Source organism: Salvelinus fontinalis, chromosome 6, assembly GCF_029448725.1.
Source record: "Salvelinus fontinalis isolate EN_2023a chromosome 6, ASM2944872v1, whole genome shotgun sequence".
Taxonomy (NCBI): Eukaryota; Metazoa; Chordata; class Actinopteri; order Salmoniformes; family Salmonidae; genus Salvelinus; species Salvelinus fontinalis.
This window is the reverse complement of record NC_074670.1, coordinates 30,697,461-30,716,616: the sequence shown is the minus strand read 5'-3', so window position 1 is coordinate 30,716,616 and position 19,156 is coordinate 30,697,461. Positions and strand designations below refer to the sequence as shown.

Genomic DNA, 19,156 nt, shown 5'->3' with positions numbered 1-19,156 from the left:
ACCGTCGCTGGAGGTTCTGGACCGCGGACCGTCGCTGGAGGCTCTGGACCGCGGACCGTCTCAGGAGGCTCAGGATCGCGGACCGTCTCAGGAGGCTCAGGATCGTGGACCGTCTCAGGAGGTTCTGGACCGTGGACCGTCTCAGGAGGTTCCGGACTGTGGACCGTCTCAGGAGGTTTCGGACTGTGGACCGTCCCAGGAGGTTCCGGACTGTGGACCGTCTCAGGAGGTTTCGGACTGTGGACCGTCTCAGGAGGTTCAGGACTGTGGACCGTATCAGGAGGTTCCGGACTGTTGCCGGAAGCTCTGGACTGTGGAGGCACACTGGAGGCCTGATGCGTGGAACCGGTACAGGTGGCACCGGGCTGATGACACGCACCTCAGGGCGAGTGCGCAGAGGAGGCACAGAACGTAAAGGACTGTGGAGGCGCACTGGAGGCCTGATGCGTGGGACTGGTACAGGTGGCACCGGGCTGATGCCACGCACCTCAGGGCGAGTGCGGGGAGGAGGCACAGGACGTACATGACTGGGGACACGCAGTTCAGGGAGAGTGCGAGGAGCAGGCACAGGACGTACCTGACTGGGAAGGCACACTTGAGGGAGAGTGCGAGGAGCAGGCACAGGACGTACCTGACTGGGAAGGCGCACTTGAGGGAAAGTGCGAGGAGCAGGCACAGGAAGTACTGGGCTGTGGAGGCGCACTGGAGACCTGGTGCGTAGAGCTGGCACAGATAGTGCCGGAATGATGACACACTCCGCACGGTGAGTGCGGGGAGCTAGCACAGGACGTACTGGGCTGTGGAGGCGCACTGGAGACCTGGTGCGTAGAACCGGCCCACATGGTACCGGATAAATGACACGCTCCTCAGGACGAGTATAGGAAGCTGGCACAGGTGGCATCGGACAGCTAACACGCTCCTCAGGACGAATGGCGTGCATACTACGCCAAACCAAAAGCTCTCTCGCTTCACTCTCCTCCAATTTGTCCAACAACTCCTCGAAGTTCTCTAACTCTCCCCTCCGTTCACTCTCCTCCAATTTGTCCAATAACTCCTCGGTCTCACACCTCAACTTCGCCGACCACCCAGTGTGTCCCCCCCCCCCCCCCCCCCCCCCCAAAAAAAATATTTTGAGGCGGCTTCTTTGGCTTGCGTCGTGGCCGTGAACCCCGGCGTTGTCGCTCTCCTTCCTTCACCGCTTGCGTCTGCTTCCATGGAAGGCTTTCGTCTCTTGACATTATCTCCTCCCAAGTCCAGGATGTCTTTACTTCCTGGATATCCTCCCAGGCCCAGGATACCTGTTCCTCTTGTCCATACTGCTTGGTCCGTTTGTGGTGGGATCTTCTGTCACGTTCGTCATTATGAATGGACCAAGGTGCAGCTTGGTAGGCGTACATTTTCCTTTATTAAATGAACACCGAAAAAAAAAAAAAAAAAAGCCAAACGAAACGTGAAGCAAATAATAGTGCAGACATGCAACTATCCATAGACAAGATCCCACAAAGCACAAAGGGGAAATGGCTGCCTAAATATGATCCCCAATCAGAGACAACGATCAACAGCTGCCTCTGATTGGGAACCATAACAGGCCAACATCGACATATAAACACCTAGATGACCCACCCTAAATCACACCCCGACCTAACCAACATAGAGAATAAAAGCTCTCTATGGTCAGGGCGTGACAACTGCATAACTTCACGTTCGTTTTGTTCTATATTGTTTTGGTGAGTTTCATTTATTAAACATGTGGAACTCTACGCACGCTGCGCCTTGGTCCATTTATTCTACAGACGATCGTGACAGACCCAAGTTAAACAATTTAAAGGCAATGCTACCAAATACTAATTGAGTGTATGTAAACTTCTGACCCACTGGGAATGTGATGAAAGAAATAAAAGCTTAAATAAATCATTCTCTCTACTATTATTCTGACATTTCACATTCTTAAAATAAAGTGGTGATCCTAACTGGCCTAAGACAGGGAATTTTTACTAGGGTTAAATGTCAGGAATTGTGAAAAACTGAGTTTAAATGTATTTGGCTAAGGTGTATGTAAACTTCTGACTTCAACTGTAACAGCCCCAGCCTAACAGACTAAGGATGGCACACACCTGTTGTCATGTCCAAAAATGTACAGCAATCTATGTGTTTACTTTGATTACCTCGAACCTTATCACATCAGTCAACAACAGTCAATAAATAAACATAGTTGTTTCATGAAATATATAGGTAACTAAGGATGGAAAAATGTACTATTCTAGGACTTACTTATGAATAATGTATAGTATTCATTATTCATCTAGACTCATCATGGGATTTTTTCTTAGCCTCTGATGGAGGGATGGGAGTATGGGAGGGAGAGAGAGAGAAAGAGAGAAAGAAATAGAGAGCAAGACCTCTAGTTATGAATGACATGAAAGGGTCTCTTTCATTAAATGCTATTAGACTAAGATCTGTAGGGTCTCTGTCAATCCTTTTTACAGGCACTCCGTTGCCCACTAATAGCATTGACAAGATTCTCCAGTTACCAAAGACTTCTGGAACAATGGGGGCCTACCATGTACCATGTACCATGTAGCTGTAGAGTTTCCGTACACATGATGAACCAAAGGGCACAAGCACAAGAGTGCTTCATTCTTTCTCTCTGTTCCTATCCCCCTCTGCCCACTTGTCTGCCTGTCTCCTTTCTACAGTGCACTCTACACTCCAGCCCTGTGCTCCACTGTGGCTCGGATGACAAGGCTTCAGATTCACACAGCTCATTATCAGGTCGACCCAGGCCAGACCTTCCATTGGAAATACCAGCTGCCTAAGTGACCAGGGCCACTGCACAGAAGACAGAGAAAAAGGACAATGAGTGATGGATGGTAGGGAGAGAAAGGGAAAAGAGAAGGAGGTGGAGACAGATGGACAGAGAGAGATAGAGGGATGAGCGGAGGGTGGAGGCTGACGTCAGAGGGAGATTGAGGGAGATGGCTCCTGCTGACACGGCCACGGGAGCTCTGGTTTCACCTGATTAGATTACTCTCCTATTTTGGGGATTTCCTCTTTTTTTCCAGGGGGACTTTTTGTAACATGACAGCCAAAAGAGAAATTAGATCTTTCCATGGCAAAGGACAGAGAGTTTAGAGGAGACAGAGAGGTCATGTAGGAGAGGAGAAGAGGGTAAAATAAGAGTTTGGGAGGATAAGACACATTGAGACAGGAATAATATGACAGAGCAGTGAAGTGAGGAGGAACACCTTGATAAGACAGAGAAAATATGGACAGATTGGTGGAGGAAGAAGGAAAAAGAGGAAGGCAGATCCCGTGGGATGGAATTAGAGAACTGTTCACAGAGGAGAGGATTAAGAGCAGAGGAGAGGAGAGGAGCGCTAGACCAGGAAATAATGAGATGAGAAGAAGGTGTGAAGGAATGACAATGAGTAAGGACAATGACTGATAGAAAAGATAGGGAGACTGGCATTAACAAGCTGGTGTACACAGCAGGACATCCACCTCTGACACTGAAATATTATTTTCACACACTTTCACAAGTTTACAACGTACAATTACTCATGAGTCATATACTGTAGTTTAAACGCTGAAGTCAAGTTTCAGATGAAGGTTTGTATTTCACTAGACCAACTTAAAGCTGTCTTCACTTTCTAACAAAACATAACACAGAATATAACTAAAAAGCACTGAATCGGAAGCATAACAATGAACTAAAGCTACCAAACAGCTTACGTCTCAGTATGCAACAGTGTGAGCAAAAATAATAAAAGAAGCGTTGTCCTCGCATGCAACCAAACAAACCCCTCACCATTTCAATGCCTATGTTCGGATGGGCTAACAGAATCAGTGTGAGGAGACTCCATCTGTTCTTGGCTGCTGCCCGCTCTGCCCTCCCACTGTCTGTCTGAAGTGTTCATCTCTGTTGTTTGTGTGCTCTGGTCCAACTCATAGTGATTGAGGAGAGAAGGATGGACATTTGTAAAGAGAGGTCAGCCAAGGAGATTAAAGGAAAAAGAGGGAGCAGGCGGGTAGTAATGGGGGACAGATGGAGGGAATAAAAGGGAAATAGGGAAGCAGAGTGAAAGAGGGAAGGATAGAGGAGTGCAGAGCAAACAACCTGGGTACTTACCTGAGATGGATGGAGGGATAACTTATGTCCCTGATGACTTATGTCACCTCCTCAAGTATGTGTACTCTTCCAATGATTCAACGTATTTGTTTTTTCTGTTACCTTTGACTTGGTGTCAAGCGCCTTTCACTGTCTCCTGTGACCTCACACATAATCTGACTCTCTGACCCTTGGACTCTGTGACCAACCAAACAAACATCAGATCAACAGCCCAACCCTTCAAATTCCCTTCAAGTCCCAATAAACAGAGGTTGCTATGACTTGGCATCTGTCTTCAGGTCCCTCACAACGGACTGGGACTGGGACAGAAGGGGTGATGACATCCTGCTACAAGCTTTAAGACCACCATCTTCTATATCGGCCATTAATAATGTCAAACACTAGTGCAAACCCACAAGTCTGGGTAAACACACGTAACCTTATGGCTTAGTCAGTGAGGTGTGTGTGTTTGGGGGGAGTGGGGTACTCGCACACAAAACACAATGGAGGCCTTCCTCAGAAAGTAAAAGGGTGATTAAATGATTTAATTTAGAAATGTTCAGCAAGGGGACTACCTCCTCCAGAATGCATAACACAGGGGAAAAGGTCAAAAATAATTTGATGTTTTGTGGTCATAAAGATGTTGTTTAATGGATTAATTCGCTTTTAAAAGACAATGATGTCACCAGATTGACTCAGCTAGTGACATTCCATTAAGAGATACCAAGGACTCTGTGCTAAATTCCTTTTTCCTTACTTTTTTTACTGAACTGGACACAATTAAATTCATTTGAATGGATTTGAGGGACACATTCATTTGCAGTGTCCGGGAATGTGTTTGCTCGAAGTCTTACGTGAAGATTAATTTTCTTCCGCTACAGACATTGGCTTGAACCAGCTGCCAGCGGAGATGAAGAAGGCTGTTCAATAACAATGTTGTTCAATAACAATGTTGGCATTTTTTGTTTCTTTTTGACGCTATTTCTTTCTTTTCCAAGATCTTGCAGAGACATGGAGAGGAAACATCTGCCTCTCTTCAAAAGGCCAAATGACACAACCATGGCCCGCTAATTGATCCTTTCCATTTAATATTTTCCCTGCTTTGAGGAGATTTCTGTTTTTGGCAAAACTTCCCCACAAAGGACATGTCCACAGTTATAAAGCCTATTCCCACCTTATAACATCTAACATAAATTGTATCTACAGTGTAAACCAGTGGAGGCTCCTCAGAAGAGGAATGGGAGGACCATGCTCCTCAGTGAATTTCATAAAAATAAAAATAGTGAAACATTTAAAAAGCTATCCTTTTTAGACTACATATATTCGCATGTCACCAAATAATTGATAAAAATACACTGTTTTGCATTGAAGGTCTCAACATCACTCTGTAGGGTAGCATTGTCATTGGTGTAGAGAGGAGTAGGCAGGAGGCAGTCGAAGGTTTAGAACTACTGAATTTATTTAAGCACCATAGATCAAAGCGGGACGAAACCCAAACGCTGTTGTGCTCAAAATATATCTTCACAAACAAAAATATAAAGTACTCTGGAAATAGTAGGAGAGATTCCTCTCAGGAAAACAAGTAACATTTACAATGAAAGATAAAGACAAATGGCAGAGGGTGTACCTGCCCTCCAGGACACCTACACCACCCGATGTCACAGGAAGGCCATAAAGATCATCAAGGACAACAACCACCCGAGCCACTGCCTGTTCACCCTGCTATCATCCAGAAGGCGAGGTCAGTACAGGTGCATCAAAGCAGGGACCGAGAGACTGAAAGACAGCTTCTATCTCAAGGCCATCAGACTGTTAAACAGCCACCACTAACATCGAGTGGCTGCTGCCAACATACTGACTCAACTCCAGCCACTTTAAAAATGGAAATTGATGGAAATTGATCAAAAATGTATCACTAGCCACTTTAAACAATGCCACTTAATATAATGTATATGTATATACTGTACTCGATACCATCTACTGCATCTTGCCTATGCCGTTCTGTACCATCACTCATTCATATATCTTTATGTACATATTCTTTATCCCTTTACACTTGTGTGTATAAGGTAGTAGTTGTGGAATTGTTAGGTTAGATTACTCGTTGGTTATTACTGCATTGTCGGAACTAGAAGCACAAGCATTTCGCTACACTCGCATTAACATCTGCTAACAATTTGTATGTGACAAATAAAATTTGATTTGATTTGATATATACAGTGATAGAGTGGGGATTGGAACCAGGTGTGTGTAATGATGACGAGACAAGTCCGGGGTTGATGAGTGAAGCGCGTTTGCCAGCAGTAGGTTCGGCAGCAGCTAGAAGGCCGGCGACGCCGAACGCCTGAGCTGGACAAGAGGGCGAGTCAAAGTGAAGGCTGGTGTGACAAGCACCATGGTGTAGCTGGAGGACAACTAGTTTCAGTCCTCCTCTGGGTACATTGACTTCAATACAAAACCTAGGAGGCTGGTGGTTCTCACCCCCTTACATAGACTTACACAGAAATGTTGTCAACTTCCGGAGGATGTCGTGCAACCTATCAGAGCTCTTGCAGCATGAACTGACATGTTGTTTATCCAATCAAAGGATCAGATACTGAATCTAGTACTGAAAGTATAAGCTACAGCTAGCTAGCACTGCAGTGTTTAAAATGTGGTGAGTAGTTGATTCAAAGAGAGAGAAAGACAATAGTTGAACCGTTTTGAACAAATTAATTTCTTAAAAAATGAAGGAGAAGCAAGAGAGAGAGCGAGATAGAGAGCTAGCTATATTTCTTATTTGTTTACCTTTCACTTACTTAGCTAGCCAATGCAGCTAACTAGTTTAACCTACTCAAACACCAGGCTCAGAGAGGGATGCTATGTTATCTAGCTGGCTATGGCTATCCCACACTGGAACTCTTCCAAGTGAAGGTAAGCTTTTGGTTTTAATAATTTATTGCTAACTGTACACTGTACTGCATGATTGTAGCGGGTTTACTAAGGCGTTAGTTCTAGTGGTTATGTTGTCTTGACGTTAGCGAATATGGTGACAATGATGTAGGCTCTGTGTAGCGGTTAGCAGCGCATAGATGCGATAAGGAATAATCCAACGATCAAAGGGATCATGCTGTATGTATGTGGCTGCTATGAAAGTGAATTGTGTTTGTGGTGATCAGGAGTGTATTCATTCCGCCCATTCTGCTGAAAAACGCTTCTTAAACGAAAGCAAATGGAACGAAACAGGAATAAACATACCTGAATTTGTCCAACAGAAACTCTCGCTTGCAACTGTTGGACTAATGATTACACCCGAGATCAGCTAGAGAGGCAAGATTGTCTGTCACATTGATTACAAACATTTCTCTTGATCTGTGTGTGCACCTAAGTTGTAAACTTTCATTCATAGGCTAGGTTGTAGCAACCTCAAGATGGGTATAGGGAAAATTTGAGTATCATGTAGTAGCCTAAACCTATCAATGTTACATTGAGCTGGTTGAATGGAATATGAATCACAGTCATCTAATGTGCTTTAATAGAAATACGGCCATGCTCATTAAAAAAAAGAATCGCCCTCCCTCATGTTAAAAGGTACTGACCGCCACTGGTGTAAACCTACACTATACTGTATATACAATAATGGTGGATTCGGCTATTTCAGCCAGACCCGTTGATGACAGCTGTATAAAATCGAGCACACTGCCATGCAATCTCCATAGACAAACATTGGCAGTAGAATGGCCTTACTAAAGAGCTCAGTGACTTTCAACGTGGCACTGTCATAGGATGCCACCTTTCCAACAAGTCAGTTCGTCAAATTTCTTCCCTGCTAGAGCTACCCCAGTCAACTGTAAGTGCTGTTATTGTGAAGTGGATACTTCCAGGAGCAACAACGACTCAGCTGCGAAGTGGAAGACCACACAAGCACACAGAACGGGACCGGTGAGAGCTGAAGCGCATAGCGCGTAAAAATCCTCTGTCCTTAGTTGCAAAACTCACGACCAAGTTCCAAACTGCCTCTGGAAGCAATGTCAGCACAAGAACTGTTCGTTGGCAGCTTAATGAAATGGGTTTCCATGGCCGAGAGCGGCCATGCCGATTAATCGGTCAACCTCTACTTTCAACTTTGTGGCAAAAGTTCGGGGAAGGCCCTTTCCTGTTTCAGCATGACAACGCATGCCCCCGTGCACAAAGCAAGGTCCATACATAAATGGTTTGTCGGGATTGGTGTGGAAGAACTTAACTGGCCTGCACAGAGCCCTGACCTCAACACCATCAAACACCTTTGGGATGAATTGGAACGCCGACCGCGAGCCAGGTCCAATGCCCAACCTCAATAGTGCTCATGGCTAAATGGAAGCAAGTCTCTGCAACAATGTTCATAATCTATTGGAAAGCCTTCCAATAAGAGTGGAGGCTGTTACAGCAGCAAAGGGGGACCAACTCCATATTAATGCCTATGATTTTTTTTTTTAAGTAGGTGTCCACGAGTAGGTGTCCACATACTTTTGGTAATGTAGTGTACATGTCCAGCAGGCATTTGAGAGCCATATGACTTCTTATGGCCTGCACCTAAATCAATGTCTTGTCTTGAAGAGCTCTTGAGGAGGTGTACATCTCATTTTAAAGACACAAAGCAATGGGGAGTATTGTTATATCGTGCTGGTTCTCTCTCATTCTGCCACAAATCACTCAATAATTAATCTACAGAGAAATTGCAAGGAAGACATTGAATGTGTTGTTGTTACAGAACTACCTCCTCAAAGGTGGAAGAGATCGTAAGCCAGAGCTCAGAGTTAATCCAGTGACATGTAACATTTTGTCTTCACACAAATCTTTTGAAATTGTCTCTGTGACAAAACGCAGACCACTGTAGTTACCAGAGACAGAGCACAGAGCTAGTGCTAGACTGAAAACATATTCACACATGTTCCAAAAAAAACCTAGAACCTTTCGGACCCCTGATTCAATGGAAGAAAGATCCAGGTTATGAACTGAGGTGCGTGTAGTGGACTGACCGTTGTAAGTGCGGTTCCACATCCTCCTGGTTACGGTTTTCCCCACAGGTCTGTCCTCTGACGAGGTCATGGTCTCGTTCAGGGCGTGTGTGTACAGCATCAGCCCGTCGTAGAACCCTCCGGAGATTATATTCATCTGCAGGGAAGCAAGAGGAAATTGTAGAAAAGTTATTAAATCTATCACCAATTTTTTATGAGATCGCTTAGATCAACCATACCACACATGTATCTATTTCCCTCATCCAATAGATATTATTTTCTATAATTAGAAATCTACTGCGTAGGTCTAGCTACAGTTGAAGTTGGAATTTTACATACACTTAGGTTGGAGTCATTAAAACTCGATTTTCAACCACTTCACAAATGTCTTGTTAACTTCTTGCGAATATAGGGGGTGCTGTTTCTCATTAGCATAATTTGCTCTACAGATTAAACTGCCTAGTACTCAATTCTTGCTCGTACAATATGCATATTATTATTATTGGATAGAAAACACTCTCTAGTTTCTATAGCCGTTTGAATTATGTCTCTGAGTGGAACAGAACTCCTTCTACAGCACTTTTCATGACAGGGAGTCAGATTTCAGACATCTTGGCCCCTGATCCCAGGTCGGTTTAAAGGTCCGTGTAAATGCTATGGAGAAACAGACACTTCTTACGTCTTCCCCTGGATGTCAGTACGTGATGACGCTTTGAATGGAGTCGATTGCGCAATCAGTGCCTCTATAAATCACCAAATACCGGAAGTAACTTCCTTTGGCTGCCTGCGCCTGACGCACAAAGGACGTCGGACTCGCCTCCTTCCAACCTGTTGTTTAGCCAGTAATATTTCTCCGGTCATGTTTTTACTCGTTATAGGTGTTAACAACATCATAAGGTAGTTAATTTGAACCGTTTTATAGCAATTTATATCCGTTTAGTGCGATTTTGAGGCATTGCTTTCTGAGACACTTTGAACCGGTGGGCACTTTTCCAGTTCATGCCGAACGTTAGTGGGCATTTCCACATGGCAAGAGGACAGCTTTCGACCAAAAGACGATTAGACCCAAGAAAGGATTCATTGCCCAAGATTCTGATGGAAGAACAGCTCATAGTAAGAACAATTTATCATGATAAATCGTGTTTCTGTCGAAAAATGTTAAACGCTTATGCCGCCATTTTGTTTGTTATAGCTTCGCTTGGCGCAACCTGTATTGAAAAGTAAGGATAATTAAAAAAATGCAATTCAGCGATTGTATTAAGAATTAAATTGTCTATCAATCGCTGTCCACCCTGTATTTTTTAGTCAAGTTTATGAGTATTTATGTATAAGACTAGATCACTGTCTAATATGGCGCACAACATTTTCTGACTAGCTGGGCTACTTTTCTCATTGTCTAACCACGTTTTTTTGTGGCTAAATATGCACATTTTCGAACAAACTCTATATGTATGTTGTAATATGATGTTACAGGAGTGTCATCGGAAGAATTCTGAGAAGGTTAGTGAAAAAATTAATATATTTTGGCGATGATTACGTTATCGCTCTCTTTGGCTAGAATCAATGCTCTGGTAACGTTTGCACATGTGGTATGCTAATATAACAATTTATTGTGTTTCGCTGTAAGACACTTAGAAAATCTGAAATATTGTCTGGATTCACAGGATCTGTGTCTTTCAATTAGTGTACGCTGTGTATTTTTACGAAATGTTTTATGATTAGTAATTAGGTAATACACGTTGCTCTGTATTTTTTCTAGTCGAGTTGTGATGGTGGGTGCAATTGTAAACTATGATTTATACCTGAAATATGCAAATTTTTCTAACAAAACCTATCCTATACCATAAATATGTTATCAGACTGTCATCTGATGAGGTTTTTTCTTGGTTAGTGGCTATCAATATCTTTATTTGGCCGAATTGGTGATAGCTACTGGTGGAGAGAGAAAATGGTGGACAAAGAAAAATGGTGTCTTTTGCTAACGTGGTTAGCTAATAGATTTACATATTTTGTCTTCCCTGTAAAACGTTTTAAAAATCTGAAATGGTGGCTTTATTCACAAGATCTGTATCTTTCATTAGGTGTCTTGGACTTGTGATTTAATGATATTTAGATGCTACTATTTAATTGTGACGCTATGCTAGCGATGCTACTCAGTGTGGGGGGGGGGTGGGGGGTGCTCCCGGACCCGGGGTAGTGAGGCGTGAAAGGTTAACAAACTATAGTTTTGCCAAGTCAGTTAGGACATCTACTTTGTGCACGACCCAAGTAATTTTTCCAACAATTGTTTACAGAGAGATTATTTCACTGTATCACAATTCCAGTGGGTCAGAAGTTTACATACACTAAGTTGACTGTGCCTTTAAACAGCTTGGACAATTCCAGAAAATGATGTCATGGCTTTAGAAGCTTCTGACTTCGACAAATCAAATGCCTGAAGGTACCACGTCCATCTGTACAAACAATAGTACACAAGTATAAATACCATGGGACCACACAGCCGTCATACAGCTCAGGAAAGAGACGCGTTCTGTCTCTTAGAGATGAACGTACTTTGGTGCGAAAAGTGCAAATCAATCCCAGAACAACAGCAAAGGACCTTGTGAAGATGCTGGAGAACACAGGTACAAAAGTATCTATATCCACAGTAAAACGAGTCCTATATCGACAAGACCTGAAAGGACGCTCAGCAAGGAAGAGGCCACTGCTCCAAAACCGCCATAAAAAAGCCAGACTACGGTTTGCAACTGCACATGGGGACAAAGATCATACTTTTAGTAGAAATGTCCTCTGGTCAGGGCCTCCCGGGTGGGGCAGTGGTCTAGGGCACTGCATCGCAGTGCTAACTGCGCCACCAGAGTCTCTGGGTTCGCCCCCAGGCTCTGTCGCAGCCGGCCGCGACCGGGAGGTCCGTGGGGGCGCCGCACAATTGGGCTAGCGTCGTCCGGGTTAGGGAGGGTTTGGCCGGTAGGGATTTCCTTGTCTCATCGCGCTCCAGCGACTCCTGTGGCGGGCTGGGCGCAGTGCGCGCTAACCAAGGGGGCCAGGTGCACGGTGTTTCCTCCGACACATTGGTGCGGCTGGCTTCCGGGTTGGAGGCGCGCTGTGTTAAAGAAGCAGTGCGGCTTGGTTGGGTTGTGCCTCGGAGGACGCATGGCTTTCGACCTTCGTCTCTCCCGAGCCCGTACGGGAGTTGTAGCGATGAGACAAGATAGTAATTACTAGCGATTGGATACCACGAAAATTGGGGAGAAAAGGGGATAAAAAAAATTTTTTTAAATTAAAAAATAAAAAATAAAAAAATGTCCTCTGGTCTGATAAAACAAAAATAGAACTGTTTGGTCATAATGACCATCGTTATGTTTGGAGGAAAAAGCGGGAGGCTTGTAAGCCGAAGAACACCATCCCAACCGTGAAGCACGGGAGTGGCAGCATCATGTTGTGGGGGTGCTTTGCTGCAGGAGGGACTGGTGCACTTCACAAAATAGATGGCATCATGAGGTAGGAAAATTGTGTGGTTTTATTGAAGCAACATCTAAAGACATCAGTCAGGAAGTTAAAGCTTGGTCGCAAATCGTTCTTCCAAATGGACAATGACCGCAAGCATACTTCCAAAGTTGTGGCAAAATGGCTTAAGGACAACAAAGTCAAGCTATTGGAGTTGTCACGGCAGCCTTCCCTCTCTTCACTAAAAGAGGGGGTGAAACAGGGATCTGACCAACACGCAGCGTAGCCAGTGCTCAACATGTTTAATTAAACAAAAAACAGTGAACACTTACAACGAACAAAAAATAACAAAGTGTGGCAAACCGAAACAGTCCTATCTGGTGCAGAACACAAACACAGAGACAGGAAACAACCACCCACAATCCCCAACACAAAACAAGCCACCTATATATGATTCTCAATCAGGGACAACGATTGACAGCTGTCTCTGATTGAGAACCATATTAGGCTGGACACAGAAACAGACAAACTAGACACACAACATAGAATTCCCACCCAGCTCACGTCCTGACCAACACTAAACAAGCAAAACACATAAGAACTATGGTCAGGACGTGACAGGAGTGGCCATCACAAAGCCCTGACTTCAATCCTATAGAAAATGTGTGGGCAGAACTGAAAAAGCGGCCTACAGACCTAACTCAGTTACACCAGCTCTGTTAGGAGGAATGTGCCAAAATTCACCCAACTTATTGTGGGAAGCTTGTGGAAGGCTACCCGAAATGTTTGACCCAAGTTAAACAATTTAAAGGCAATGCTACCAAATACTAATTGAGTGTATGTAAACTTCTGACCCACTGGGAATGTGATGAAAGAAATAAAAGCTTAAATAAATCATTCTCTCTACTATTATTCTGACATTTCACATTCTTAAAATAAAGTGGTGTGTCACGGCCGTTAAAAGAAGAGGACCAAGGTGCAGCGTGGTAAGCGTACATTTTCTCTTTATTTGGAAAAAGACACCTAACAAAACAACGAACACTACAAAAACAAACCGTGAAGCTAAAGGCAATGTGCCCTAACAAAGTCAACTTCCCACCAAGACAGGTGGGAAAAAGGGCTACCTAAGTATGGTTCTCAATCAGAGACAACGATAGACAGCTGCCTCTGATTGAGAACCACACCCGGCCAAACACAAAGAAATAGAAAACATAGAAATAAAGAAACTAGAATGCCCACTCTAGTCACACCCTGGCCTAACCAAAATAGAGAATAAAAGCCTCTCTATGGCCAGGGCGTGACATGGTGATCCTAACTGACCTAAGACAGGGAATATGTACTGGAATTAAATGTCAGGAATTGTGAAAAACTGAGTTTTTAAATGTATTTGGCTAAGGTGTATGTAAACTTCCGACCTCAACTGTATATTTGTGACACTGCCATCGAGAGCAGAACTTCTTCTGCTAACTACTTGTCTCTTCTACAAGCTTCTCTACAGTGTTTGATATATTTCAAGTTAATACCACTTTCTATTTCTTCCAACGATAAATATTTCCTATCATCTCCGTACCTATTTCTACCCCTTTATTAATTTCACAATTCTGCCTGAGAAACAATTTCCTCTTCTATCTCATCATCTCTCCAAACAATGGCCCCAAACCAAAAGAACTGTCCACGTCAATCACAAAATGGAATATGAGGACAATAACCCACTCAGACAATTCACTCAGTTCAGTTGCATCAATTGAAAATGTACAGACACAATGTTCAGACAGGGTGAATGAGGACCAGGTAGACCAGGGCAGAGCTCTCATGCTATGTGCCTCTCTCTCATCCTCCAGAGTCAGACGTGTCTATTTATCACATTGACTGCACTTAGCTGTCTGCTACAAGTGATTCATCGGCTTGTAAGGTGTGCCAGACAGACCAATGGCGAGCCTCCCTTCCTCCCGGGGATGGAATAGAAGCCCTGACGTACAATTCTGGATTTGTGTGTGTCGAACGGGGAGGGCAGTTAGATGACGTGGCCTGTCAAGCTCTTTGTTTTTATTTTGCTTCCTAAATTGTCACTGACGCGAAAGCCCACACATGCATGCAAGGACAGACACCTCCATCCGGAGTCAGAGATGAAAGATGGACTTGAATGCAGTCAATCTGCCATATTGAGGATAGGTGGATGTATCGTGCCAATCTTTGTGAGTGTGTGTGTGTGTGTGCGCATACGTGTGTGTGTCTCTCATCCCCTAAACAAGACACCAGTGATTCAGCTGCAGAACTGTGTAGAATATCATCATTGTGCACCTTTGTAGGGAACATAATAAGAAGATAAGCTCCACTAACTAAATCAGCTTTTTCTCTTCCAAAATAAATTGAAATCAATTGTCCAAGCATTGCAGGCGAGCCAATTACATATAAGCCTACTTATTTGCAGCCTCTCCATCTTCACTTTCTACGCACAAACACACTCTCAGATGTGCAAACCCCAATGAACTAGTACTACTGCTAAATAAACTAGTACTACTGCTAAATGAACTAGTACTACTAGTTCATTGTATGTGTTGTATGTATTGCTTGCCTGTCAGATGTGGCTCAATCAAATGTTTCATAATGAGATGTTCTGTAAAATCTGATAGCCCTACACTGAGTGTAGAAAACATTAGGAACACCTTCCTAATATTGAGTTGCACCACCTTTTGCCCTCAGAACAGCATCAATTTGTCGGGCATGAACTCTACAAGGTGTCGAAAGCGTTCCACAGGGATGCTGGCCCATGTTGACTCCAATGCTCCCCACAGTTCAAGTTGGCTGGATGTCTTTTGGGTGGTGAACCATTCTTGATGCACACGGGAAAATGTTGAGTGTGAAAAACCCAGCAGCGTTGCAGTTCTTGACACACTCAAACCGGTGTGCCTGGCACCTAATACCATACCTCGTTCAAAGGCACTTAAATATTTTGTCTTGCCCATTCATCCTCTGAATGGCACACATACACAATCCATGTCTCAAGGCTTAAGAATCCTTATTTAAACTGTCTCCTCCCCTTCATCTACACTGATTGAAGTGAATTTAACAAGTGACTTCAATAAGGGATCATAGCTTTTACCTAGATTCACCTGGTCAGCCTATGTCAAGTAAATAATGTTTTGTACTCTCAGTGTATAGATTATTAAACAGAGCTTTATTCTGTGTAGTAGAAGTCTTCATGCCTTAGCATAAATCTTCTCCTTCATATTGCCTCAAGTCTGTGCCACATTGAGATCAAATTCTGTCTGCTTTTATAAATACTCCTTTTGATCTCAGTTCTCCCTCCCTCCCTCCCTCCCTCCCTCCAAGAGAGCCCCACCACACACACACACACACACACACACACACACACACACACACACACACACACACACACACACACACACACACACACACACACACACACACACACACACACACACACACACACACACACACACACACACACACAGTGCAGCCCCTTACCAGTGAGTCCTCCACCGTAAAGTTGAACATTCTCTTGGCATCTGTCTTCAGGTCCCTCACAAAATCTTTATATTCAGGGTTCTGTGGTTCTCTATAGGTCAGGATTTTCACACTCTGAGACAGACACAAAGAAAAAAAAATGATTGTGATTCATAAGACAAAGGTTTCACTGAATTATACAGAATCATACCACATGATGATTTCTGATAATGAATGAATGAACCACAGGTGTGAGAAACACCACTTCTATGGTAGAAATTAACAGTATGTTCCTCTTACCCAGGCCTGTCCCTTTTATAAACAGTTTTATAAACAGTTATAAACTGTTATTAGACCCTAGTTGGCATATTATATGTTCTCAATACGACCAGTCATCCAAAACACATCCTCCAAAACACCCAATAACTTTCATAAAATCATCTCATCTCCCCCCTCCCATTCCTACAGTCTGTGTAGATACAGGCCCAACCTCATTCAAGCAGAAAACTAAGGTCTGAGAAGGATAACTTGTAAAAACACAGCAGTGAGAGAAGTGTTCATACGTATGTGTAACGATCGTCTTTGGGAGAAAGAGAGGAGGACCAAAGCGCATCGTGGTAAGTGTTCATGATGATGTTTTTTAATTAAACAAAACAATAAACGATGTGAACAAACGAAACAGTTCCGTGTGGCGACAAACACTGACACGGAAGACAAACACCGACAAACCAAAAGACAAAACAGGCTACCTAAATATGGTTCCCAATCAGAGTCAACGACTAACACCTGCCTCTGATTGAGAACCATATCAGGCCAAACACAGAAACAGACAAACTAGACATATAACATAGAATGCCCACTCAGATCACACCCTGACCAAACAAAACATATAAACATACAAAGCAAACTATGGTCAGGGCGTGACAGTATGGGTTATGGCATTGGTTCCCAGACAATAAGAACCCACTTAAAATCCGATTCAACCTAAGAAATATGACCACAACCCACCAGTACAGTACATGCATCAGTTACATTTTTAAACCTCTGGCCCATTTGTTTTGCTCTTTCAGGCTTTGTGAGATGAGACTGATATCAACACATTGACGGGATGTCACAAAACATATAGTTATGTTGCCTCTCTCCCCCTCGCTGGAGAGTCTGTTACTCACTAGGGAATTGAGAAGAAAATGAAAGTACCTCACAGTGAGAGAATGGAAAATAAACAAGATTAGATTTGTCATCTCATCTGCCTGGCAGCACACTTAACACCAATGACAGCCATGGGGAAACATAGGGATATCAAAATATGATTGCTTCAGGGCCTGCTGTGTAAGTCAGCGGAGAATACAGCACATACCTGTTTCCAAGGTAATGATGGGAATGAGATGAGGAATGAGATGATACACTTGACTCTGATCCAAGGCTTACCTGGAAGGCTTCCTTGGCGATAAGGTCGTCTTGGTCCCCTCTGGCCCAGGGTTGAGCATTCTGGGAGTCCAGGCTGCGTCCAAACATGTCAATGTAGAAGAAAACAAACTCCTCCTGAGGAAGGCCTGCCCGCCGGAAGTGAACCATCAGCTGCCTGAACGTGTCCGGAGAGCAACACACAAACACCACTACGGGGGCAGAGATAGAGAGAGGGTTATAAAAGGGTTATAAAAAGAAGAGAGTAAAGACAATGGGAGTGTAATGATAGCTATTGCACATATGGTCAAATATTGTTTTTTCTAGCAAAATACACAACAACCAAGGTCCTGACTTTAAATTATAGACCTGTCTAATACATGTAGGAATAAGAAGAATATTGTAAATGAATGAGCAATTCAACCAATTCTGAAGCAAAAGCATGTAAGGTAATATGTCAATTTTCTTTCAAGTGTATTCAACAAGCATCTTAAAAACCATCCTTTAAACAGAGCATATAGATGTAGGATCTTAATTTTATCACTCTTTTGTTGATGAGAACTTTCCTGCATAGCAGAAAACTTGTAGTGTATTCAAGGTTTAAAAAGGCTTCTAAAGTTTGTAATTTTCACTTCAAAATTTCAGAGTTGATTTGCCCCTAAAAAAAAATGTATCAACCCCTACAAAAAAAATCCTGGAATTATAATACACATAATAATTCACATTTCCAGTTGCTGCAGTATTATTTTCCTGCTGTTGCAAACTGGCTCAAATAAAGATCCTACATCTGTAACAATGTGACAGGTCTTCAATTTAGTTCAACCTGCAGGCCAATGTTGTGTGAGCAGAATGAAGAAAGCAAAAACACATAAATAGATTCGGTTAAGAATCTCCTAATTGTATTTGAAATGCTTTATTAGCCTTGTCACGCCCTGACCATAGAGAGCTTTTATTCTCTATGTTGGTTAGGTCGGGGTGTGATTTAGGGAGGGACATCTAGGTGTTTATATGTCGATGGTGGCCTGTTATGGTTCCCAATCAGAGGCAGCTGTTTATCGTTGTCTCTGATTGGGGATCATATTTAGGCAGCCATTTCCCCTTTGTGCTTTGTGGGATCTTGTGTTTGTGTAGCTGCCTGTGAGTAGTCCAGAACGTCACGTTTCGTTTCGTTTGTGCTTGTTTGTTTTGTTTGGTGAGTTTCTATTTATTAAAATATGTGGAACTCTACGAACACTGCGCCTTGGTCCATTCCTTATGACAAACGTGACAAGCCTAGTCACTCTGGTTAGACTAGTCACACTTATCATCATACAGATGTATGATTTTAGTATGATTTTAGTATGATTTTAGTATGATCTTTTTTCATCAAAAAAGTTAGCTTATAACAGTGAACCTTTTTTGTTGGATACACAAAAGGCAATTCTAGGTCTTGTGGCATATTTTGGTTAAACTATCCCCAATTCAATAGAATTTCAAACCTCTGCATGCACAGTGCATTCTTACATCACATGTGCAGTGCACTCTTCCATCACATATACAGCTGATTCTCAAGATCTTGCACACTAATGAGATGCTATTGAGCCCACACCACTACACTGTCTGAGCCAAGGACAACATGATTACGTTTTGATTACAATACTGGGAGGGGTGAATATATTTTATATGACATACATGATTTTTTGTTAACTAGTAAATAATAGCCTACAGTAAAGTGTGTTTAAATCATTTCAAACTTGTTAACAATTTCTGCTAG

At 43.1% G+C, this 19,156-nt stretch overlaps 1 protein-coding gene across 1 annotated transcript in view; it reads right to left on the bottom strand.

Annotated features, from left to right (window-relative positions):
- The window catches only part of LOC129857638 (atrial natriuretic peptide receptor 1-like), a 67,039-nt gene that overhangs the window by 30,223 nt on the left and 17,660 nt on the right, over positions 1-19,156 (bottom strand). The window contains exons 3-5 of the mRNA XM_055926088.1: positions 17,428-17,615; positions 16,021-16,134; positions 9,106-9,241 (exon numbers count right to left, since the gene is read on the bottom strand). Of these exons, the coding sequence (XP_055782063.1) occupies positions 9,106-9,241; positions 16,021-16,134; positions 17,428-17,615 (438 nt within the window). The remainder of the gene's footprint in view (positions 1-9,105; positions 9,242-16,020; positions 16,135-17,427; positions 17,616-19,156) is intronic.